Genomic DNA, 25,762 nt, shown 5'->3' on the forward strand with positions numbered 1-25,762 from the left:
CACTGTTCAGCATATTCCTGCTCCAATCGACGGACCATGGAAAACAGGGCTCGGGGGATTACTTTTCACAAGTAAGATTGAACATACGGTGGCACCACATTGCAAAATTCACCTCTCTTGACCTGCAGAGAGGGAGCACGAGAAAGAAACTCTGCAGAACAGGTCTCTTTCAAGGGTTTTAGGGGTTTCATGTCAAACTTTAATTAGCAACTTTTATTCTTTCCACTACGTTGTTATGCTACATTGTTTATATATTTATCTCTCTTTAAAACATATATGTATATCTGTATTTATGTTTTATTATTACATCATACTATTGGATATGAACACGATATTATTACAGTATTATACAACTTTATTATACACACACACACACACAAACACACACACACACACACACTGTATACTTCCTACCCTCACATGTAAATATTTTGTGTAGTTGTCAGTCTTTACGTTTGTCCATTGTGTGTAATGTACTGGTCACCTATGTAAGCTACTTTGTACATGTATAAATATGGTTTGGGGCGGGGATTTATATATATTTTTCATTTTCTCTGTTATATAACATATATTGTTGTTATATATACTGTAGATATATAATGTGTTCATGTATTGTTTATATATTTATATAGCCTAATCATATATTGTTTTTTCAACTTATTAAAATAGCTGACTTTACTGCCACTATCTGCTTTTGCCTCTCTATCATATTTTAGCTTGTGTGTCTGTGTGTGTATATATATATATATATATATATATATATATATATATATATATATATATATATATATATATATATATATATACACACACATTTATATTTATAGTGAGTGTTTTGCTAAATACCGTATTGTTCCGAATATAAGACGACCCTGATTATAAGACGACCCCCCCCCCTTTTCAAGACTCATTTTTGGAAAAATACTTTTTGAAGAGCAAATATTGGTTTTATAAAGAACAACATTATAACCCAGCCACTGAGGATGCACAAGCCAGTGCATCCTTAGTGCCGGTCCCAAGCCCGGACAAATGGGGAGGGTTTCGTCAGGACGGGCATCCGGCATAAAATCTTTGCCAAATCAAATATGCGGATCATAAATAAGACTTACATACCGGATCGGTCGCGGCCCGGGTTACCAACGACCGCCACCGGTACTGTTAACCAGCAGGGTGTCGGTGGAAACTATGCTACTGTTGGGCGAAGGAGAAGGAGAGGGGGAAAGCATGTCCAGAGGCAGCTAGAGAGGAGGAAGGGTAGGCATGTGGAGGTGAGAGTTGGAACTTTGAATGTTGGCACTATGACTGGTAAAGGGAGAGAGCTGGCTGACATGATGGAAAGAAGAAAGGTAGGCATACTGTGTGTGCAAGAGACCAGGTGGAAGGGGAGTAAGGCCAGGAGTATCGGAGGTGGGTTCAAACTCTTCTACCATTGTGTGAATGGGAGGAGAAATGGGGTAGGGGTAATTCTGAAGGAAGAGTATGTCAAGAGCATGCTGGAGGTGAAGAGAGTGTCAGACAGAGTGATGAGTATGAAGCCGGAAATTGAAGGTTTATTGCTGAATGTTATCAGCGCATATGCCCCGCAAGTTGGGTGTGAGATGGAGGAGAAAGAAGAATTCTGGAGTGAGTTGGACGACATGGTGGAGAGGGTACCCAAGGAGGAGAGAGTGGTGATTGGAGCCGACTTCAATGAACATGTTGGTGAAGGGAACAGAGGTGATGAGGAGGTGATGGGAAGGTATGGTGTCAAGGAGAGGAATGTGGAAGGACAGATGGAGGTTGATTTTGTGAAAAGGATGGAAATGGCTGTGGTGAATACGTATTTCAAGAAGAGGGAGGAACACAGGGCGACATACAAGAGTGGAGGAAAGTGCACACAGGTGGAATACATCTTATGTAGAAGGTGTGATCTAAAAGGGGTTGGAGACTGCAAGGTGGTGACAGGGGAGAACGTAGCTAGGCAGCATCGGATGGTGGTCTGTAGGATGACTTTGGAGACCAAGAAGAGGAAGCGAGTGAAGACACAGCCGAAGATCAAATGGTGGAAGTTGAAGAAGGAAGACTGTTGTGTGGAGTTCAGGCAGGAGTTAAGACAGGCACTGGGTGGTAGTGAAGAGTTGCCGATTGGCTGGGCAACCACTGCAGAAATAGTGAGGGAGACAGCTAGGAAGGTACTTGGTGTGTCATCAGGACAGAGGAAGGAAGACAAGGAGACTTGGTGGTGGGATGAGGAAGTACAGCAAAGTATACAGAAGAAGAGGTTGGCAAAGAAGAAGTGGGATAGTAAGAGAGATGAAGAAAGTAGACAGGAGTACAAGGAGATGCAGCGTAAAGCAAAGAGAGAGGTGGCAAAGGCAAAGGAAAAGGTGTATGGTGATTTGTATGACAGGTTAGACACTAAGGAAGGAGAAAAGGACTTGTAGCGATTGGCTAGACAGAGGGACCAAGCTGCAAAGGATGTGCAGCAAGTTAGGGCGATCAAGGATAGAGATGGAAATGTGCTGACAAGCGAGGAGAGTGTGCTGAGAAGGTGGAAGGAGTACTTTGAGGGGCTGATGAATGAAGAAAATGAGAGAGAGAGAAGGTTGGATGATGTGGGGATAGTGAATCAGGAAGTTCAGTGGATTAACAAGGAGGAAGTGAGGGCAGCTATGAAGAGGATGAGGAGTGGAAAGGCAGTTGGTCCTGATGACATACCTGTGGAGGCATGGAGGTGTTTAGGAGAGATGGCAGTGGAGTTTCTAACTAGATTGTTTAACACAATCCTGGAAAGTGAGAGGATGCCTGAGGAGTGGAGAAGAAGCATACTGGTACCGGTTTTCAAGAACAAGGGCGATGTGCAGAACTGTAGCAACTACAGAGGTATAAAGTTGATCAGCACAGCATGAAGATTTGGGAAAGAGTAATAGAAGCTAGGTTAAGAGGAGGAGAGGTGATGATCAGCGAGCAGCAGTATGGTTTCATGCCACGAAAGAGCACCACAGATGTGATGTTTGCTTTGAGAATGTTGATTGAGAAGTATAGAGAAGGCCAGAAACAGTTGCATTGTGTCTTTGTAGATTTAGAGAAAGCATACGACAGGGTGCCGAGAGAGGAGGTGTGGTATTGTATGAGGAAGTCAGGAGTTGCAGAGAAGTATGTAGGAGGGGTGCAGGATACGTATGAGGGAAGTGTGACAATGGTGAGGTGTGCTGTTGGAATGACAGATGGGTTCAAGGTGGAGGTGGGATTACATCAAGGATCGGCTCTGAGCCCTTTCTTGTTTGCAATGGTGATGGACAGGTTGACGGACAAGATCAGGCAGGAGTCTCCATGGACGATGATGTTCGCGGATGACATTGTGATGTGTAGCGAGAGTAGGGTGCAGGTTGAGGAGAGCCTGGAGAGGTGGAGGTATGCACTGGAGAGAAGAGGAATGAAAGTCAGTAGGAGCAAGACGGAATACCTATGCGTGAATGAGAGAGAGGACAGTGGAATGGTGAGGATGCAAGGAGTGGAGGTGACGAAGGCATTTGAGTTTAAATACTTGGGGACAACTGTCCAAAGTAACGGGGAGTGCAGTAGAGAGGTGAAGAAGAGAGTGCAGGCAGGGTGGAGTGGGTGGAGAAGTGTGTCAGGAGTGATTTGCGACAGAAGGGTATCAGCAAGAGTTAAAGGGAAAGTTTACAAGATGGTTGTGAGACCAGCTATGTTATATGGTTTGGAGACAGTGGCACTGACGAAAAGACAGGAGGAGGAGCTGGAGGTGGCAGAGTTGAAGATGCTAAGGTTTTCACTGGGAGTAACGAAGAAGGACAGGATTAGGATCGATTATATTAGAGGGACCGCTCAGGTTGGACGGTTTGGAGACAAAGCAAGAGAGGCAAGATTGAGATGTTTTGGACATGTGTGGAGGACAGATGCTGGGTATACTGGGAGAAGGATGCTGAATATGGAGCTGCCAGGGAAGAGGAGAGGAGGAAGGCCAAAGAGGAGGTTTATGGATGTGGTGAGGGAAGACATGCAGGTGGCTGGTGTGACAGAGGAAGACGCAGAAGACAGGAAGAAATGGAAACGGATGATCCGCTGTGGTGACCCCTAACGGGAGCAGCCGAAGGTAGTAGTAGTAGTAGTAGTAGTAGTAGATAAAGAAAAACACTATATTTGAAAATAATGATAATAAAAACACATTGAATAAAACAAGGTAGTCTGTTTAACAGCTTTTAAATAAAATTATGTTTTCAATATATTTTAGATGAAATTGTCACATTTAAATAAAAAAATGTAAATACATTTGTAAATGAATGACTTATGGTATTTAAATAGCATACAAATGAAAATAAACTGTAGTCTATTGAGACTATCCATCTCATAGTGAAAAAATAACCATTTCAACATTTCAATAACAGCATTAACCATCGAAGTGGTCTAATTTTAGAACGGTCTTGAAACAAATCTGACTGTGTGAGAATGTATATTGACATTCAAAAGTCTAGACCTCGAATGTAAGACGACCCCCACTTTTTCATACGTATTTCCAGGGTAAAAACCCCGTCTTCTATTCAGAACAATACGGTAGCTACCTATCATACATCACATATATCATATATCAGAATATTCTATTACTGTTAAGCCAACTATGAACATTAAAATACGTCAAACCTTGTGTCCTGTATCATAGCTACATGTATGACGTTTTCAGCAACAAAAAAGGCGTGGAAATCAGTTTGGTATTCAGCGAGTTATGATTGGTTAACTGCGCTGACAGTTCATTGCGCCTGCCAAACACATTACACTGAGTGGAGCGGGTGACCGGTCCAAGATGGCGGCCCCACGGCTCGTCAGCGCCAATAGGCAGCAGCGGTCGATGCGGCGTCTACTCTTTATATGTCTATGACATCAGAATCTGTAGAGCATTAGTAAGAATACGAGCAGGAGGCAATGAGATCCAGCAGGGGGCAGCACTGACAACCTGGGAGAAAACCTTCAGGTGAAAGCGACACACACTGGACTGCCACCAAAACAACCAACGAGGAAGAAGCGTCACTTCCTGCTTCAGCTGGTTGGAACCAGAACACGCCCTGTTAAAAAAGACCAACGATAAAAAAAGTGGTGAAGAGTGAAGAGACTGAAATACAACCAAACAAGTCTGGCCCACTTCAAGTACTGATGACACCCAAATTAACTATTGTTTCTTCAACTATCTATAAGTACTAATGTGTACAGTGTACTGTCTATAAGTACTGATATGTATAGTGTACTGTCTATTTATATGTATTGTGTATGGTCTATATGTACTGATATAGTGTAGTGATATAGAGTGTACTGCTTATATGTGTTTGTATTATAATGTAGTGATGTAGTATACTGCGTATATACAGTGGTATTATAGTGTACTGTGTATATGTAGTGATATTATAGTGTAGTGTGTATATGTAGTGGTATTATAGTGTAGTGGTATTATAGTGTAGTGTGTATATGTGGACTGATGTGAACCAGTGTAAACCTGGTCTGGACTGATCTAGTGTTACTGACCTCTGACCTTCCTCTTGTAGTAGATCAGACCTGCCAAAGACAAAATCAAACCCAGAAGCAGACCTGACGCTCCAGTGGCGATCTTGTTTCTGTCTGATTGTGGCATGGAGGGATCTGGAGAGACAGACACATGTCTCTATCTATAGACACATCTGCATGTTGACCTGTCTCTCTATGTCTTCATCACCTATCCATGGACAGAGACACACATAGATACTCACTCCAGTCCACTTTCTCAGGAGAGGGGAAACTGGCGTGTTCCACCATGCAGGTGATCTTCTCTCCAGACCTGAGATGAAATAAGTGAAGAAGAAGAAAAAACACAGGGAATAAACAACATATCAACAATAAATAAGACGTGATGTGATTGGATGAGGTAAGTTTGTACCTTCCTGTCTGTCTGCACAGAAACTAGTCGAGTCTGATACTAAACATCAGCCCAGTTTAAAACACGGTATTAATACACAATAAATACTCTGTTGTCCATCTGGGATCTCACCAGTAAAGAGCCACGCATCCCACCTTAAATATACAGCTGGTGTCTACAGAGCAGACACTGAGGAGACACGTTCCACCTTAAACATACAGCTGGTGTCTACAGAGCAGACACTGAGGAGACACGTTCCACCTTAAACATACAGCTGGTGTCTACAGAGCAGACACTGAGGAGACACGTTCCACCTTAAACTTACAGCTGGCGTCTACAGAGCAGACAGTGAGGAGACACGTTCCACCTTAAACCATCACATTGTGCTTTGTTTTCCAGTCATTGTGTGTGTGTGTGTGTGTGTGTTTGTGTGTGCGCGCGCGCGTGCGTGCGTGTGCGTGTGCGCGTGAGTGTATAGTGTTAAAGTATTTTGTATGTATTTGGACCGGTCCATTTGGTACTGAGTCTAAGTGTTCTTACCTGGGCGTGTACTCCAGGTGGGAGTGGATCTGGTAGTACCAATCACCGTTTGCCAGCTCATCGGTGGAAGTGACGTCAGAGGTCACCGGCTGTCCGTCTCTCAGCCAGGTGACACTGATGTATTTGGGGTAGAAGTTGTAGACACTGCACATCAGCATGGCCGGATGTCGGCCACTAGGGGGCGTCACTGAAGTCAGTCTCACACTGGGCTCAGCTGGTAAAGAATTATTTTGTTATCATCATCATCATCGTCATCATCATCATCATCATCATCATCATTATCATCATCATCATCATCAGGACTTGAAATTAACTTTTTGAATCAATGTCAAATGTGTAGAATTGCTAATCCTGAGAGTATATAATGTTTGAGGCCACATGGTGGCGCAGTGGTCAGCACGGTCGCCTCACAGCAGAAAGGTCGTGGGTTGGAATCCCGGGGTAGTCCAGCCTTGGCGATTGTACTGATGTGTCGTAGGTTAGTTTACATTATTACGACAGCGGCCCCCAGAGGAGTTACCATAAACTGATTTACGGCAGTGCCTAGCAGAGCTGGAATAAAGCATGTTAAACGGCTCTTCTGCGGTGAGTCGCCCCAGTCCAGCCCTCCGCATTGAGGACTAGACTCTGTTATAGCCGGACCTCAAACAGGGCTCATGAAAACCCGGCACGTTACTGTAACATGAGACTCATCCTAGAGCTGCTGGATTATGCAGATACAGTAAATTCTGAAGCACTTATTTTTTCCTAGACTTCTATGAGGCCTTTGACGCGATTGAACTCACGGTTCTGTTACAGTCCGTCGAGGCGTTGGGCTTTGGGAATAACTTTGTTGGCATTGTCAATATGTTTTACAAAGATATGAATAGTTCTGTTATGATGAACTTCAACAGCTGTAAAAGAGTCCAGATGAACAGAGGGCTCCGCCAAGGCTGCCCTGTTCCTCCTCCCTTATTTATTTGAGGGGCTGAAGTCTTATCAGTTAATATCGTGAATGATGGACGTTTGGAAGGAATGTCGGGTTTTGGTGGAGAGTTAAAAATCTCACAACTGGCAGACGACACCACTTTGTTTTGAAGGACAAGAAGCACGTGAGGAACTCTGTTACCTCAGGTAACCAGTGTTCCAGGGCCTCGGACCTGCGACTAAATGTGTGCACATGTGGAATGTTGTCTGTGCGTGATTGTAGCGATTGTGTAGTTGGAAACATCCGGTAAAAGAGTCCGTTAAGTATTTGGGAATATATACAACTACACATCTTACAGCTAGACAACATCTCCATTTCTCCAACAGATTAAAAAGACCAAGTCTGTCTTCAGGATTGGTCTTGGAAGGGGTTTCTCTATTTTAGGAGGAGTTCTCCTCTCCAAAGCAGAGGGCCTGTCTCGCTTTGTGGGTCCATCTGTGTCTCTATTGGTTTATGGTTCTACCGCCACAGAAGCAAATAGAACTTTCTTAAATGTCATTTGGAAGAATAAACCACACCAGCTTAAAACATGTGTCCTGTCCAGCAGTGAAGCAGAAGGAGGTCTGGAAGTTCTAGATTCCGTTGATTCTGGTAACACAACACACAAACACGCTCACACTTGTTGTGTGATGGTGAAATGTCCCATAAGTGTTGGACTGGTGTGGAGTCTCGTGACTCTGTCCCTCCTTTAACATGAGACACGTGACCTGGTGCTGTCTTCATCCAGAAGATGTGCTCTTCAACACCTGATTAATTGTGTTACTGTAGATGCAACATGTGTACTCACAAACAGGAGTTGTGTAAATCATTACCTAAGATCCCTGCTTGTCTCCAAGAAGTGAGTCTTTCCTTAAACCTCTCAGCCTTGAAACAACAACACAAGTAACGAGCTGCTGACGTACTACCACACTTGTGTCCTGACAGCCGTCTGTTACTTTACATGTGTACACGTGTACTCCCCTTCTGTTTTGTTGTGTGTCTGTTCTTTGTTTGTATGATGTTGTTACCATTTATTAGGGGTCCAAGCCCCAGGGGCTGGGAACCCCTATTGTTTCTGCTCGGATTTTTATTTTTATTTTTCCGTTGGTAAAAGTGGTACTGCAGCCTACACCGTAACAGATTCTACAAAACCCTTTGGAGGCCTGGTACAGAACTTCGCACTCACCCCACATGCAAAACATGACACATGTCAACCAGTTGGTGGCGCTATTTTGAAGGTCAAGGCGTTTTGGCGTGTAACTCCCAAACCGTACATCGGACATGCAAAACCTTTACATGTGCACATTCACTGAGCACAGCTGAATCACGTGCTATAGGCCACGCCCATTTCTGCCGTAATTTCATTTCGCAAATTTGCGAAAATAGCCAAAACTACTTGTTCGAACTCCTCCAAGGCCGTGCCATCGATTTACACGAAACGTGGCACACATCATCTACAGTCACTCAAGGCAAAAAATTATCGAAAGAATTTTGATTCGTTGCTCGGTTTTGATTTGACAGATCAATGAACCTTGACTGAAAAACGGTGATTTTCCATGACGGTGCCATAACTCATCAATGCATTGACATATCAACTTGAAATTTTAGACGTATGTCACGTTTTGTCAAAAGATCCTAACTCATGAAGTGCGTTTTATTTGTCCAGTAGGGGGCGCTATAAATTGGAGAAGTTTATATCTCATAATTGACACCATGGATTTGGATGAAATTTGGGGTGCACCATCTAGGATCATACTGGAGTTGGCACAGGCAATTTGGTCATGAATGAAAAAAGTGGGCGTGGTTTATGACAAAAATGTAAATTTCACCTGCGAAACGTCAAAAATGCCCCAAAATGTCCCCCAAATCCCCTGCACATCCTACAGAGCTGAGATGTTGTGAGCAGATCCAGTAAGTGATGCCAACACTTTGCTGCACTGCAACATAGGGTCAGTTCAGAAGTCCGTCACTCTATATTTTTCAGAATATGAAAAATCATGAAACATAAACATTTCTGCACAGATTCATTCAATTGCTACCAACATCGCCACAGACATTCTGGAGAATGAACATATCAAGGGGGTCAAAGGTCATTCTAATCGGTCAAAACATGCATCCACACCAATGTACAATATATGCCTGTACAGTGTACAATATACCTAATATTTTTTTATTTTCACACATATTTGATCAAACTATTCCAAAATATTTGACAGGACACGTGACACTACCAGCATGACGTGTGAATGTGTTCAGATGTTTATCAGCGACGGTTTTTGTGTTATGAGCGTTTAAAGTATAAGGGACAACATGCAGCTCTTTAGCAGCAGCTATGCTATTGGTTCAAGGTGGCGGATCTTGTTCACAGCAACTCCGATTAACACGAAACTTGGTCCACCAATAAGTCATGACGCCCTGAGGTTCTGTGCATTATTTACTGTTAATTGGCCACTAGGTGGCGCTATGCTGCAAAATCATGAAATGCGCTAACATTATATATCCAAACTACTTGTAGCCTGTCAGTGTGATCAAACTGAAGCTTTGCAGCTAGCAGCTATGTACTCTTGTGAGCACCCTTCAGTAAAGGACATTTTATAATGCAAACCATTATCACCCCAAGTCCACTCTACTGCCCTTTGACACGGCTACACAACGCACTACAGGAGTATAACTACACATTTCTTTCAGAATCAGCAAACAAGTCACAGAATGACCCATAGCAGCTGTAAGATAAGCCTCTGCTTCCACATCTCTGGCTCAGACACCGCCATTAGCTGCGTCTGTTAAGAACTAATCTCAGTTTCCTGATGACGCCTTCACGCATTCACTGCATAGATGCTGAACTCAGATGCAGCATACTCATGCTTCATTATATCCTCCTACTCCCACTTCAGCAGGTTTAATTAAAACACAAATCAGTTCCCTGAAGCTCAGAACAAGGTTTCCAGCAGGCTGCATTTCTCCCACTTTACTGAATAACTCACTGCAAGGCTGCCAAGAAACCCTCTGAAGTTAGTGGAAGACAACCTCTTCGCTCCTGTCAGCCCCACACTTGCCTCGTCCATGGGAGGGAACACTAGAATTGTACTTCTCCTAAAACAGATACTACACGCTCTTCCACTGTTAGTACTCAGTACTTAACACTCAACATTGTTGACAAGTATGTACAGCCTAATACTACTCATTTCCCCACCTCATCCCTACATGTCATTATATTCTTTTAGACACATATGTTGTTTTTCTTCCAGCCCCAACCCACACGATGTTAATAACCTGTTCCGGGTTCATCAATGATCCTTTGTTGACGTCATAGATGATCAATAGTTGTGCGCTGTGTTCACAACCATCCTCATACACCATCTTGACGGACAGCTTTACGACCACCGTCGCTCTTTAAGACTGAGACTTGCATCCGTCTAATAAGCAAACAGCTCAACTAGCGAGGCTCCTACAGACAGCCAGACCCGACTTACATACATGGGGGCTTGGAGCCCGTTAATACCTGCTGGCAGCGCTGCTTTATGTCGGGGACTGTCTCACACCCTGATTGGGTTCTTCTGACGTAGTTGTGTAATGATACTGAACCTGATGTGTGTCCGTAATACTACACACCTGTTTTATGTACCATGTTCTACTGTTCAATAATACACACACACACACGCACACACACACACACACACAGAAACATACAAACACGCACACACGGTGACACACACTAACACACAAACACACACACGGACACGCGCACGGACACACACGCACGCCCACACACACACGCACACACAAACACATGCACGCACACAGACACAAACACACAAACACATACACTCACACACGGACACGCGCGCGCACCGACAGACGCGCAGACCGACACACACAACTCAAAAGCGCGAGCACACACAACTCACAAACAAGTGCGCACACACACACGCACACACACACACACACACGCACGGTGACAAACACACACACACACACATAAACACACACACACAGACACACATACAGACGCACACAGACACACACACACACACACAGACACACACACAGACACACACACACAGACACACACACACACACAGACATACATACACATGCACGCACACACACACACACACACAGACACACGCACACAGCACACACAGACACACGCACATGCACACACACACGCACATATACACACATAGACACACACACACGCACACGCACACACACGCACAAACACACACAGACACAGACACACACACACACACTCACAGACACACACACACACACACAGACACACATACAGACACACACACACACACACACACACACACAGCCACACACAAAGACATACAGACACACGCACACACACACACACAGACTGACAGACACACACACACATACACTCACACACACAGACACAGACACACACAAAGACATACAGACACACGCGCACACACACACACAGACACACGCACACAGACACACACGCACACGCACACAGACACACACGCACACGCACACACACGCACGCGCGAACGTACACGCGCGCGCACGACACACAAACTCCGACGGGCGCGCACACAACTCACAAACACGCACACAGCGTGACAAACACACACAAACGCGCGCGCACATACACGCGCACACACCGACACACACAACTCACAGACGCACGCGCGCACTTACACACAGATACACACAAACACACACACAGACGCACACACGGTGACAAACACACACACGCACGCACACACACACGGTGACAAACACACACACAAACACACAAACGGACACGCGCGCGCGCAAACAGACACCCGCGCACACCGACACACAACTCAGAAGCGCGAGCACACACAACTGACAAACAGGCGCGCACACTTACATACGCGCGCACACACACACACAGACGCACACACGCAAACCCACACACACACACACACGGACACACGCGCGCGCACACAAAAACGCGCGCGCAGAGACACGCGCGCACACCGATACACACAACTCGCAGACGCTCGCGCGCACAGAACTCACAAACACGCGCGCTCACTTACACACACGGATACATGCATGCATAATAATAGTACTACTAATAGTAGTAGTAACAGTAGTAGTAATAGTCATAATTAGAGTACTACTAATAGTAGTAGTAACAGTAGTAGTAATAGTCATCATAGCAGAGCAGCTCACCTGTCTTATCCAGTATTTTTCGGTACTCTATCTCTATATTATGTTTGCAGTATCTCTCTTTATCAGCTCTCCTTCGTGCCATCTCTGCAGGATCGTTGTTCCAGCGCTCTGCGTTATAGATACCAAACTTATCATATCCAACATACTTCCCCACAGTGCTGTTAAACCTCATAAATTCTATCTTATTGAAATACAGAGAGTATATGTACTCTATGTCAGGAAGTTCAGAGGAGGTGTACACACATGTGTCCAGGTAATACCACAAAAACGCATCTGGAAGAGAAAGAGAAACAGGTTCAAGTTACTTAGTTGAATTGTTTTAAAGACAATAATTAAAACCTCTTTTCTAACAACACAGCAGAGTCCATCCAACAGAGACTGATTTACATATTTTATCTCACCTGCTCCATAGAAACCCACGACCAGGAGGGAGCAACACACAACAAGGCAGCATGAAGCCATGTGTCTGTCTTGCTGATGAACACAATAAACTGTCCTCCTTTACAGACTGACTGGTGTGGACTGTCCCCTGGACATAAACCAGTCCACCACCCAATCACCTCACTGGGCTGGCTAGCTCTCCCAACATCAGCCAATAGAAAAAACAGAGGCCTGCCACGCACGTCATCTGTTACCAGGTAGAGGGTAGAGTCTAATGCTGGAAAGGGACAGAAACTCACAGGTTCGAGCCTGTTCGGGGGCTGAGAAGCTTTGGCCGGTGACAGAATGACAAGAGGACATGTGTTGTTAGTATAGCGCCCCCTAGCTGCAGGACACTCAACATGTACACAATACACACTCAACATGTACACAATACACACTCAACATGTACTCAATACACACTCAACATGTACATATGTGTGTGTGTGTGTGTGTGTGTGTGTGTGTGTGTGTGTGTGTGTGTGTGTGTGTGTGTGTGATGGCAGCTCTCGGGGCCACATGTGTGGTTCGTGTTGTGTTAATGTTGTGTGTTGAGGCAGCAGTGCTGGGGCGTCGCTGCTGCAGGACTTCTTGTCAGGCTGAACAGCAGAGGGCGCTCCACAGAGCAGCTGTTAAATACAGGGCGGCCCGCTGGACTCTACCAACTACCCTCCATGTCATGGGGGGGTATTCTTAATGTAGATGTGTTGTGTGTGTGTGTTTAGAAGGTTGTGTTGTGGTTGTGTTGCCTTGGTTACTATCTAAATGTTAACTTGTTGAAGAATTGTGCTGTGTTGTGTTATTTGTAGTTTAGTTGGTAGAGTGTTGTTTGTGTGTTGCCCTTGTGTGTCCGAATGGTGGGACCAGCCAGTACATGTGCGCCCCCATGTGTTCAGGTTGTTGGGTCAGTTTGGTGTGGTGAGTTTGTCATGTTCAGTGTGTTACTTGGGCATGATGTGAGTGAAGTTGTGTTTAGTTGACCTGTTGTGTGGAATGTGTGTATTCACTAAACAACTGGTGAGCACAACAGCAACACTTCATTGTGTAACATCAGAGGATTCATCTATGGAGCACGTGGAGAGAAGATATGAAGATGTGTGCACCACTAAGTAAGTTTAATATAACACAATGAACAGATGTAGGATGGAGCAACAAGAGGTGGGTGGAGCAACATATCATGACACGTGACGTTTGAGGTGTGATGTTGTTAGAATAACACAATGAACAGATGTAGGATGGAGCAACAAGAGGTGGGTGGAGCAACATGGCATGACACATGATGTGTGAGGTGTCTTGTTGTTAGAATAACACAATGAACACATATGGGATGGAGCAACAAGAGGCGGGTGGAGAAGCATGGCATGACACATGACGTGTGAGGTGTCTTGTTAGAATAACACAATGAACAGATGTAGGATGGACCAACAAGAGGTGGGTGGAGCAGAATGACATGACACATGACGTGTGAGGTGTCTTGTTGTTAGAATAACACAATGAACACATGTAGGATGGAGCAACAAGAGGTGGGTGGAGCAGCGTGACATGACACATGACGTGTGAGGTGTCTTGTTAGAATAACACAATGAACAGATGTAGGATGGAGCAACAAGAGGTGGGTGGAGCAGCATGACATGACACATGACGTGTGAAGTGTCTTGTTAGAATAAAACAATGAACAGATGTAGGATGGAGCAACAAGAGGTGGGTGGAGCAGCATGGCATGACACATGACGTGTCAGGTGGGTAAATTATAACTTTATCTGAATAAGTGACCCGTGACTCCTCGTGCCTACCAGCACCAGACGATGCTGGATCAGCGGACTTTGCATCTGATCCGAGGAGCTGCTGGACGCGAGCCTGCAGATTGTGGAGGACCACAGATATTAAGAAGTGAGTTGTGGACTCGGGCCTCGTGCAGCGGTGTGAGCAGGTATCAGTACCTGATACAGGAGCCGTGTGGGATCCCTATATCCTGCACAGCATTTCTACGTCATACGTCATATGTCACCAACATGAATGTTATCAGCACATAAGCCCTGCTAGTTGGGTGTGAGATGGAAGAGAAGGAAGAATTCAGGAGGGAGTTGGATGACGTGGTGGAGAGGGTACCCAAGGAGGAGGGAGTGGTGATTGGAGCGGAGTTCAGAGGGCATGTTGGTGAAGGGAACAGAGGTGATGAGGAGGTGATGGGTAGGTATGGTGTCAAGGAGAGGAATGTGGAAGGACAGATGCAGGTGGATTTTGTGAAAAGGATGGAAGTGGCTGTGGTGAATACATATTTCAGGAAGAGGGAGGAGCACAGGATGACGTACAAGAGTGGAGGAAAGTGCACACAGGTGGACTATATCTTATGTAGGAGGCGAGATCTGAAAGGGGTTGGAGACTGCAAGGTGGTGACAGGGGAGAACGTAGCTAGGCAGCGTCGGATGGTGGTCTGTAGGATGACTTTGGAGACCTAGAAGAGGAAGAGAGTGAAGGCAGAGCCGAAGATCAAGTGGTGGAAGTTGCAGAAGAAAGACTGTTGTGTGGAGTTCAGGGAGGAGGTAAGACAGCTACTGGGTGGTAGTGAAGAGTTGCCAGGTGGCTGGGCAACCACTGCAGAAATAGTGAGGGAGACAGCTAGGAAGGTACTTGGTGTGTTATCAGGACAGAGAAAGGAAGACAAGGAGACTTGGTGGTGGAATGAGGAAGTACTACAAATTATACAGAGGAAGATGTTGACTAAGTCAGTCGTGGCCCCGTTGGGGACTGCCCATACGTGACTACAACCTACCACCCACAATCCAACCAAACTGAGCGAGTGAATCGGACGATAAAGACCACAATCAGAGCTTATTTTGGGTTGTCGTGGATTTTCCTTTATCGTTTAATGGGCTCTTGCCCCAGCAACCTCTGGGGAGAACAATCACCCCACAAACATTGGAGCAAACAGAGAATCTTTATTGCATCTGCAGATGGAGAGACATAAGGCCACACAGAGGTTCGTCTGTGAGGATATGCTCTGCCCTGAGCTGGAGGTAGTGGTTTTTATAGCACAGTCCGTGTTGTGCTCGCGCACCAGAACCTGACCCGTGTGGCGAAACCCAAGACAGACAGACAGACACGAGATGACTTCTAAGTCTACAAAGGGGGGTTTTATTGTTGGAGGGAAATGTATGGTGAAAAAAGGCGTTCTGTTAGTGGGATGTGTGAATAAACTATGTGTGGTGTCCCGTGGTTTGCGTGTATAACTATGTGTGAGTGTTTTTAGCCAATGTGTGGTGCGGTATGTAAATGACCAGGAGGTGTTGAAGAAATGTGCGTGCACCTGGCGAGAAAGTCCAGTCCGTGATCCAAGAGGGGTTGTCCGAGAAAGTCCAGGTCCGAGATCCGGGAAGTCGAGTCCGAAAGGAGGGGTCCAGGTAGAGGGACAAAGGGGGAGATCGCAGGAGAGGTCCGGGGAGAAACGTGAAGGTCGCTGGGGACGAGGGAGACGCGGGGAGCCGTGGAAATCGCGGAGGGAGAGTCTTGGGAGGAAACAGAGACACGAAGATAAGACACTGGGGAATAAACAGAAAGCAAGGAACGCTGGAGGGCTTGTCAGAGCTTTACCGCAGGATTCAGTACGTCGAAGCACTGAGAGACGTTCTGGGAGGCTTCTTGTAGAAGGCTGCCTGATTGCCACAGGTGTGCCTGATGGATGATGGCAAACACCTGGTGCAGTGCAGCGCTCGTCTCAGAGCGCGAGCCGAGCGCTCGGATGTTTCCGGCACGTCCGAGCTGGGGGAGTGGCTTGAACGTAACCACAACAGTCCGTCGCGTAATACCCTATGTTTCCTGCATTAACTAAGATGTCGTCTTACAAAGCTATGCAGGAAAACATCTGAGTTAATCAGGTTCTGTGCCTGGTGAGTGTCTGTAGGTCCATTACTCTTACCTTTGCTGTCCCAGTGCTTGGGATGCAGCAAAGAGGAAGCAATCATGATGAAGTGGCTATGTGTCCCCATGGGGGCACGCATAAGAACAATGGATATGTGTGTCTGCATTGAGTGAGAAGTTTCATACACACAGAGAAGTAGAAAATTAGAGTACATACAGAGTGCATATGCAGTACTTGTTGTACTCCACAATTCCCCCTTTTGTTCATCATTGAACACAGAGGTAACATAGAAATAATGGAAATCAGCACACATAACATGTATACACAGGAATAATAAACGGATATCAGAACAACCGGAATAGAAAGGGTTAACCTGTGTTCGTCATAAAGTATCATGTAGACGGGGGAGTCGCTGTCATCGGAGGAGGTGTATGAGGATTTAGAACTGGTGTTTTTGTGAGGGGGATGGGAAATGGGAAGAGCAATGGTGGAGAGGGGGAAGATGCGTGAGGTGTTTTTGTCCCACCCAGACGACGTGGTATGTCGTCTTGGCCGGAACAGGGTGATGTTAGGGGTGGGGGTGCAAAGTAGTAAAATTGTCCAGGCTAGGAGGATGCCCGCTACTGTCAAACATGCAGAAAGAAGAAACAAGCCTAAACCAGGTCGTTGTTCCCATAACTGTCGGAAGGGGTCCCAAGGGCTCCATAGGCTAGTCCTGAAGGGGCCCCATGGAGCACTTCGCTTCTTGGCTCGTTGTTGAGTCTGCCACTGGGGAACTGGATTGGTTTGAGGGTTCTGCATTCTCTCCTTCGGGGTCAGCAACGGAGCTGTCTGTTGGAGCTGGGACTGGTCTGCAATGGGTGGCGCGTATCCACGTGGCTCTTTCAGCAACCTTGACGGCCGTCTGCATCGTCAACAGCACCTGGAATGGACCCGCCCATCTGTTGGATCGCCAGGTCTTTCTCCGGAAACACCGGATGATGACCCAGTCGCCGGGGAGGTAGGAATGGAGAACCTTCTCAGCTGGGGTGGGAAGAGCAGCTGCCACCTGTCGGGAGACTTGGGAGAGAGCAGAGGAGAGATTACAGCAGTACTGCAGCACATCATGCTCGTAAAGAGCGGTTTGGGGAAGAGCTCCCGGTGCAGGGCCCGTTCCCATGGTCAGAGGCCGTCCCATGAGAATCTCAAAAGGACTAAGCCCTGTTCTGGAGTGTCTTTGTCGCATGCACATGTACATAAGTACCAGAAGAAGTAAGAAACTCTCTGTTGCCAGAGAGCACCAAAGTCATGTACCACGCCGAAAGCGTAGCGTGAATCCGTGTAGATGGTGACCGACCAGCCGCCGCCAGCTCGCAGGCCACAGAGAGGGCCGTGAGTTCAGCAGCCTGTGCAGAGAGGTGAGAGGGCAACGAGCCGGAAGCAAGACAAGCGGAGGCAGAGCAAACGGCCCAACCAACCTGACATTGGCCGGTGGTAAGACAACGGGAAGCCGACCCATCCACAAAAAGGACAACGTCAGGGTTGGCAAGAGGAGTGGAGCTGAGATCAGGCCAAGGGGAACAGACAGCAGAGACAGCTGCAACGCAGTCGTGTGGTTCACCATCGTCTGGTGAGGGAAGAAGGGTGGCGGGATTAAGAACAGTGCAGTGTTTGACAGTGATGTTTGGCATGTCCCGGAGCACGTCGTTGACCAACGCCTGGAAGACGACCGGGGCGTTGGTGAGGCCGAAGGGCATAACGAGGTACTCGAAATGCCCTAGATGGGTGTTGAAGGCCGTCTTCCATTCATCCCCTTCCCCGATGTGCACCAGGTGGTATGCGCTGCGCAGGTCTAGCTCGGTGAACACCGTGGCGTGAGTGAGTGGCTCCAACGTGGAACTCATAAGGGGGAGTGGACATTTATTTTTCACCGTGATGTCATTTAGCAGTCGATAATCTATGCAAGGCCTCAGGCTGCCCTCCTTCTTTGCCACAAAAAAGAAGCCCGCTGCCACCGGGGAAGACGATGGCCTTATGATTACTGAGGCCAGGGATTCTGATATAATTGCGCATAGCCTCCTTCTCTGGGACGGAGAGGTTATACAACCGACCGGTGGGAAGGGCGGCCCCAGGAAAGAGATCTATGGCGCAATCATAGGGACGGTGAGGGGGTAGGGAAAGTGCATTGTCCTTACTAAATACAGGGGCTAAATCGTGATAAATGGGAGGAACACTAGTGAGATCCGTGGGAGGAAACACGGGTCTGAGGCCGCTGGACGGGGAGTGGGCGGAGCGAAGGCAGTTGGCATGACACGCAACGCTCCAACCCAAAATCCGCCCAGTAGACCAAGAGATGTGGGGATCGTGCCGTTCCAACTACGGTCTTCCCAACACCAGGGGCGCGCAAAACCAAAAAACGCATAGCTTCCACGTGATTACCCGAAAGAGTGAGGGTGAGGGAAGCAGTGCTGTGTGTGATCTTACCAAGTGAACGGCCATCTAGGGCTTGGGCTGTGAGGGGTGTGTCTAGGGGGACGAGTAGAATGCCGGCCTGCCGGGCCAGCGAGATGTCCATCAAACACTCGTCCGCCCCCGAATCCAGGAGTGCACCAATAGACAGTGAGTCGTTACCCCAGGTGAGAGTGACAGGAAACAGCTGGTTGTGCTCCTTCTTGGGCTGGGGCTGAGGCAGGGTCGTCAGGCTCACTAGGACACCCCTCGATAGTGAGCCGGGTCTTTTGGGCGAGTTGGGCAGGCCTTGATGTAGTGGCCCGACCTCCCGCAGTAGAGGCAGAGGTGGTCACGCCTCCTCTGCTCCCTAACCTCCAGCGGGAGCCGTGACCGACCCAACTGCATGGGCTCCTCCTCCGGCCTGGATCCAGAAGCCACCCAGGGTTGCGAGGGGGAGTGTGAGGGTGGAGACGGGGTCTATGGGAGGAGCCAGTGCGCGGGGCGCGTTCCTGGCGCCGCTCCCGCAGCCGTTATTCCATCAGGAGGGCGACGAGCTCGTTGAAGGAGGCAGGGCGGTCCCGAACGATGAGATCTTTGATGGGGTCGCTCAGCCCCCTCCTGTACGCGCTCTTGAGCGCAGTGTCATCCCACCCACTGTCTGCCGCGAGTATCCTCATCTCCAAGGAATAATCTGCCACCGACCTGGCTCCCTGCTGGATGGAATGGAGGCGGCTGGCAGCGTCCTGCCCGTCAGCTGGGTGGTCGAACACCAGACGGAACTCGCAGCGGAAGGCACCATAGTCCGAGGCGAGCCGCTCGGTATGGCCAACCGCCGCTATGGCCCAGCTGAGGGCTTTGCCGGTGAGGAGGGACATAACAAGGGCTACCTTGGTCTCTCCTGTCCTATACCTGGCTGGCTGGTGTTTGAACAGGAGCTCACACTGACCAAGGAAACCCCTGCACAGCTCGAACTCCCCACCGAAGGCCTTGGGGCAGGGAAGGTTAGGCTCGAACCGGGGGTCCAGTGGGGGTTGACTCGGAGGAGGGGGAACGTCGGGACCAGGAACGGGGAAACTGGAGGCCGAGCTGGGGGCAGAGACCGGGGCCAGAGTAGGGTGGTCGCTCATCCTGGAGACCGCTGTTGAGAGTGCAGCGATCTGCGTGGAGAAGGCGTCTAAAGCGCTCGTCGCGGCCTGGGAGCCGGACTGAAGATCGCTGATCTCTCCGGTGGCATGGGTGAAGGCAGTAGTAAGCTCTGAGTGGAGAGAGGCAAGTTAGCAGCTGTGACTTCTTATTACTGCCTCTAGGGGGACGGGGCTCTGGGGCGTCACAGGGACCGTCTGCTTCTTGGGTTTGCCTGGGTCCATAACGGCTTCGATGTTCTGTTATGCTCTCGCACCAGAACCCGACCCGTGTGGCGAAACCCAAGGCAGACAGACACAGGAGGACTTCAAAATCCAAAAAGGTGGTTTTATTGGGGGAGGGGCATGTGTGGTGCTAAAAGCGTTCTGTTAGTGGGGTGTGTGAATAAAATATGTGTGGTGTCCCGTGGTTTGCGTGTATAACTATGTGTGAGTGTTCTTAGCCAATGGGTGGTACGGTATGTAAATGACCAGGAGGTGTTGAAATGTGCGTGCCCCTGGCAAGAAAGACCAGTCCATGATCCAAGAGGGGTTGTCCGAGGAAGTCCGGGTCCGAGATCCGGGAAGTCGAGTCCGAAAGGAGGGGTCCAGGTAGAGAGACACGGGGGGAGATCGCAGGAGAGGTCCGGGGGAAAAACGTGAAGGTCGCTGGGGACGAGGGAGACGCGGGGAGCCGTGGAAGTCGCGGAGGGAGAGTCTTGGGAGGAAACAGAGACACGAAGATAAGACACTGGTGTGGTGACCCACATCTATATATCGAGAGACATTCACCTAAGAGGACGGTGTACCTTTAAGGGAACAGGCGAGGGGTCAGATAATGACTTCCGCTTCCGGTTCACAGTTCAGTGTCGTTGTCGAACGTATGACATGCAAAGTTGGAGCTAGTAAACTACCTCGACTACGTCTACTCTCACGTCTCGTGTCTCGTTGTTTTCTAACTCCACATTGGTGACCCCGACGTGATCGAACTACTAATACGAGTATGTCTGACAACGACGACGCCGGTGCTAACAACATGGCTATTGCTAACGCTAGCATTTACACCGCTACTGTGAAGCTACCCGACTTTTGGCAGCATAATCCACGGCCGTGGTTTCAACATGTGGAAGCCCAGTTCCAGCTGAGAGGGATAACGCAGGATGCAACGCAGTACTTCCACGTAGTGGCGGCGTTAGACGCATCGACAACGGCGCGAGCAATGACACTGTTGGAAGCTCCGCCAGCTGCTGGCAAGTACGATGCTATAAAGACATTCCTCCTGAAACTATTTGAACTGTCGGAGCTGGAGAAGGCAGACCGTTTACTGTCCCCGAATGGCCTCGGCGACGGCAAACCGTCTGAGTTAATGGAACAAATGCTGTCTGTGCTGGGATCGTCTGATCCGGCCTTTCTTTTCACACACATTTTTCTGAGGCAGCTCCCCGCACCTGTACGCACAGCACTGGCCAGTTCTCCTCTCGCCGCCTCCAAGGACTACCGTTCTCTGGCTGCTGAAGCAGACAGGGTTTTCCTGGCCAACCGGCAACAGTTTGTGCATGCCCTGCTACCCCACCAGACCGCCCCACCACCACCTGTGTACGACTATATGGACACCGCGGCTGCGGTGACAGCCCGCCGCCAACCTGACGACGGGCTCTGTTATTACCATGCCAGGTTTGGGGCAAAAGCAAAACGGTGTCGCAAACCCTGCAGTTACAGGGTTCAGGGAAACGCCAAGGCCGGCGCTCGTTAACGGCTATGGGCGCCGGCTGTGACTGCAAGCTGTTGTTCATCAGAGACTCCTTGTCGGGCCGGCGGCTGCTGGTTGACTCTGGCGCTCAACGCAGCATACTACCAGCACAAGCTGTGGACACGATGACCGACAGTCGGGGTGCCTGTTTTTTTTGGGGGGGGGTAGCGTGATCCTCCCACGCGCTACGTCCCCCTGGTGAAACTCCTCACTGTCAGGTGAAAAGAAGCAGCTGGTAACTCCACATGTATGGGGGGGGGGGAGACATGTGGTAGTCTGCAGCCCTACTCCCCGGACCGGCAGAGGAGGTGGAGCAGAGACTGGGACGGCTCGGAGGAGTGGGGTAATTGGCCAGATGTAAAAGCGGGAAAATCAAAAATAATAATAATAATAATAAAGGTAAAAAGAGTAAGTAATAATGCACCACAAAGCACCATGCTGCTGTTTTAATACAGCCACAGCTGTTGGTTTTTCCAGCATGTTTGGAAAATTCAGTCCCTGATACTTTACGTAGCAAAGTACATGTGGGCACCCTTCTACTGAGTGGGTCCGGATATTTCAGCCACGCCCGTTGCTAGCAGGTGCATAAAATCCAGCATCCAGCCACACAGTCTCCATAGACAAACAGTGGCAGTGGAGTGGAGGGTCGTTAGGAGCGCAGTGACTTTCAGCATGGCACCGTCATAGGATGCCACCTTTCCAACAAGTTATTTGGTCAAATCCCTGCCCTGCTACAGCTGCCCCGGTCAATTGTAAGTGCTGTTATTGTGAAGTGGAGACATCTCAGAGCAACAGCAGCTCAGACATGAAGAAGTAGAACACACAAGACCACAGAACCGGACCACCGAGTCCTGAGGCACGTAAAAACCATGTGTCCTCGCTTACAAAACTCACTACCGAGTTCCAGACTGCCTCTGGAAGCAACGTCAGCTCATGAACTGGTGGCCTGGGGTGCCTCCATGGCCGACTGACTAGCGTGCATATCACATGGCCACATGGCTGCAACCATTACCAGTTCAAATCCAGCTGGCAGCGTTTGTTGCATGTCTTACCCCTTTCTCTCTCTCTCTCGCTCTCCCCCATTTCCTGTCTGCCTCCACTATCACTGTCTAATAAATAAGCCGATGCACACAATGTGCTATGCTGGAGTGGTGTAAAGCACACCACCATTGGACTCACGTTCTCTGGAGTGATGATTCCCGCTTCACTATCCGGCAGTCTGATGGAGCAATCTGGATTTGGCGAATACCAGGAGAACACTACCTGCCTAAATGCATAGTGCCAACTGTAAAGTTTGGTGGAGGAGTAATAATGGTCCGGGGCTGTTTTCCATGTTCTTGCCTCTCAGTTCCCCTGAAGGGAAATCTTACTGCTACAGCATACAATACCATTCTAGAGAATTGTGTGCTTCCAAGTTTGTGGCAGCAGTTTGGGGGAAGCTCTTTTCTGTTTCATCATGACAATGCTCCTGTGCACAAAGCGAGGTCCATAAAGACATGGTTTGCTGAGTTTGGTGTGGAGGAACTAGCCAACATCTTTGGGATGAATTGGAACACCAACCGTGAACCCGGCCTTCTCCCCGACATCAGTGCCTGACCTCACTGATGCTCTTGTGGCTGAATGGGAGTGAATCCCCGCAGCCATGTTCCCAAATCTAGTGGAAAGCCTTCCCAGAAGAGTGGAGGCTGTTACAGCAGCAAAGGGGGGCTCAACACCATATTAATGCCCATGGGTTTGGAATGAGATGTTCATCAAGCACATATGGGTGTGATGTTCAGCTGTCCACATCCTGTTGTTCATGTAGTTTATATTTGATTGAGCCTGGTGTGTCACCTCTTCACCAACAGGAGATAAATGAGCGATAACGGTAGTCATTTTGGCTGATAAAGTAAATGTGGATATTGCCAGTTATTTTGTATAGAAAAAGGCCAAGCAACAGACATTCCTGTCAGTCAGCCAAAGTAGCTGAAGATACTGCAGTTCACAATGGCTGTCAATCACAACGATTATCAATCACAATGACTATCAATCACAATGGCAGCTTGTCCTTGTTTGGACATTCTGTCCTCTGGGGTTTGGTGTGTAGATTGATGAGAAAAAAAAACCAATTGAATCCATTTTGGAATAAGGCTGTAACATAGCAAAATGTGGGGAAAGTGAAGGGGTGTGAATACTTTCCGGATGCACTGTATGTGTATGTGTGTGTGTGTGTGTGTGTGTGTATGTGTGTGTTTGTGTGTATATATATACACATAGATACATACACATACATACATATATATATATGTGTGTGTGTGTATATATATATATATATATATATATATATATATATATATATATATATATATATATATATATATATATATATACATATATAAGGTGGCACAGTGGTTAGAGCGGTCGTCTCACAGCAAGAAGGTCCTGGGTTCGAGCCCCGGGGTAGTCCAACCTTGGGGGTGGTCCCGGGTCGTCCTCTGTGTGGAGTTTGCATGTTCTCCCCGTGTCTGCGTGGGTTTCCTCCCACTAGGGGTGGGACGATACACTGGGCTCATGATTACGATACTGTCCCGATACTTTGCCCACGATTATGATTAAATCACCATACAGCGATTCTCGATGCATCGTGATTTAATTAATCTATGGTACGTCACGATATCTGTGTAACTGGAGAAACAACACCAGTAAAAAGGCAAAAACCAGGAATGACGTCTTTATTCACTGCATAGTCACTCACTGTGTCAGTTTCCCAGAATGACCAATAAAATAAAACGAAAGGCTGAACTGCCAGAAAGCAGATCAGTTCTGTGTACATTAGGTACTTTACACAATACACAAAACCCCAAAACACATGAAAGCAAAAACACACGCTGCAGTGCATAACCAGCTTACCCAGCATGGCTCTATGCTGCATTACTTTATGGAAACCTGGACTCATTTCAGCTCCTAAACCTGCAGGTCCTTCTTCAGGAACAGCAGCTGATCAGCATGCTCAGGGGGGAGCGCCCTCCTCTGGGCGGGGATTATGTCACCAGCAGGGGAAAAGACTCTTTCTGCAGGGCACTAGTCCCCGGGACACACACATGCTTTTGTGCCAGCTTGGCTAGAAGTGGGAACCCTTGTGCCGGAGATTTCCACCAATCCGGCGGATCATCTGTCAGTGGTAGAGGTGGAGCTTCTTGGTCCTGCCCGGCCTCCTTTCCAGCTATGGAAGTAGCCGGCAGCAAGGGAGCTCTGGTGGTCTGGACCGTCTGCCCGAGGAGGTCAGATAGTGCAGAGTTCCTCTTCTTTGGTGTGTGTGCAGTGGAAGGATCGTTCCCATCGTCATCACAGGTGTCGTCACTCTGCTCAGAGCTTCCTCCCTCAGTAGTGCTCTCTTCAGGACTATCCACCATCCCCAAGTCTGCATCCTGTAAGAAAATAAATCAGTGGCAAACCTTTCACTTTATTATTTAAAAGCATGTTCAGTCTTCACATCAAGTCAACCATTACCATTCATTTCAAATGTCCACACATGTCTTTTTGCACATGAAGAGGACATATGGATGGCGTCTCTAGCAGAAGCCTGACGGTTTAAAGTCACAACTGAAACTAAGAATCCAGATGACCTACTACTGTTGACAAGACGTATTGACCTTCA

General features: G+C 48.0%; 1 protein-coding gene across 1 annotated transcript; it reads right to left on the bottom strand.

Annotated features, from left to right (window-relative positions):
- Positions 1 to 5,034: 5,034 nt before the first annotated feature.
- LOC130127218 (H-2 class II histocompatibility antigen, E-S beta chain-like) lies at positions 5,035 to 16,951 on the bottom strand. The gene is made up of 6 exons (XM_056296788.1): positions 16,882 to 16,951; positions 12,546 to 12,836; positions 6,422 to 6,635; positions 5,736 to 5,803; positions 5,515 to 5,628; positions 5,035 to 5,060 (listed from the first exon to the last, which is right to left on the bottom strand). The coding sequence occupies exons 1-6, from the start codon at positions 16,949 to 16,951 to the stop codon at positions 5,035 to 5,037; spliced, it is 783 nt and encodes a 260-aa protein (XP_056152763.1).
- Between the last annotated feature and the right edge of the window lie 8,811 nt (positions 16,952 to 25,762).

Source organism: Lampris incognitus, chromosome 17 (genome assembly GCF_029633865.1).
Source record: "Lampris incognitus isolate fLamInc1 chromosome 17, fLamInc1.hap2, whole genome shotgun sequence".
Lineage (NCBI taxonomy): Eukaryota > Metazoa > Chordata > Actinopteri > Lampriformes > Lampridae > Lampris > Lampris incognitus.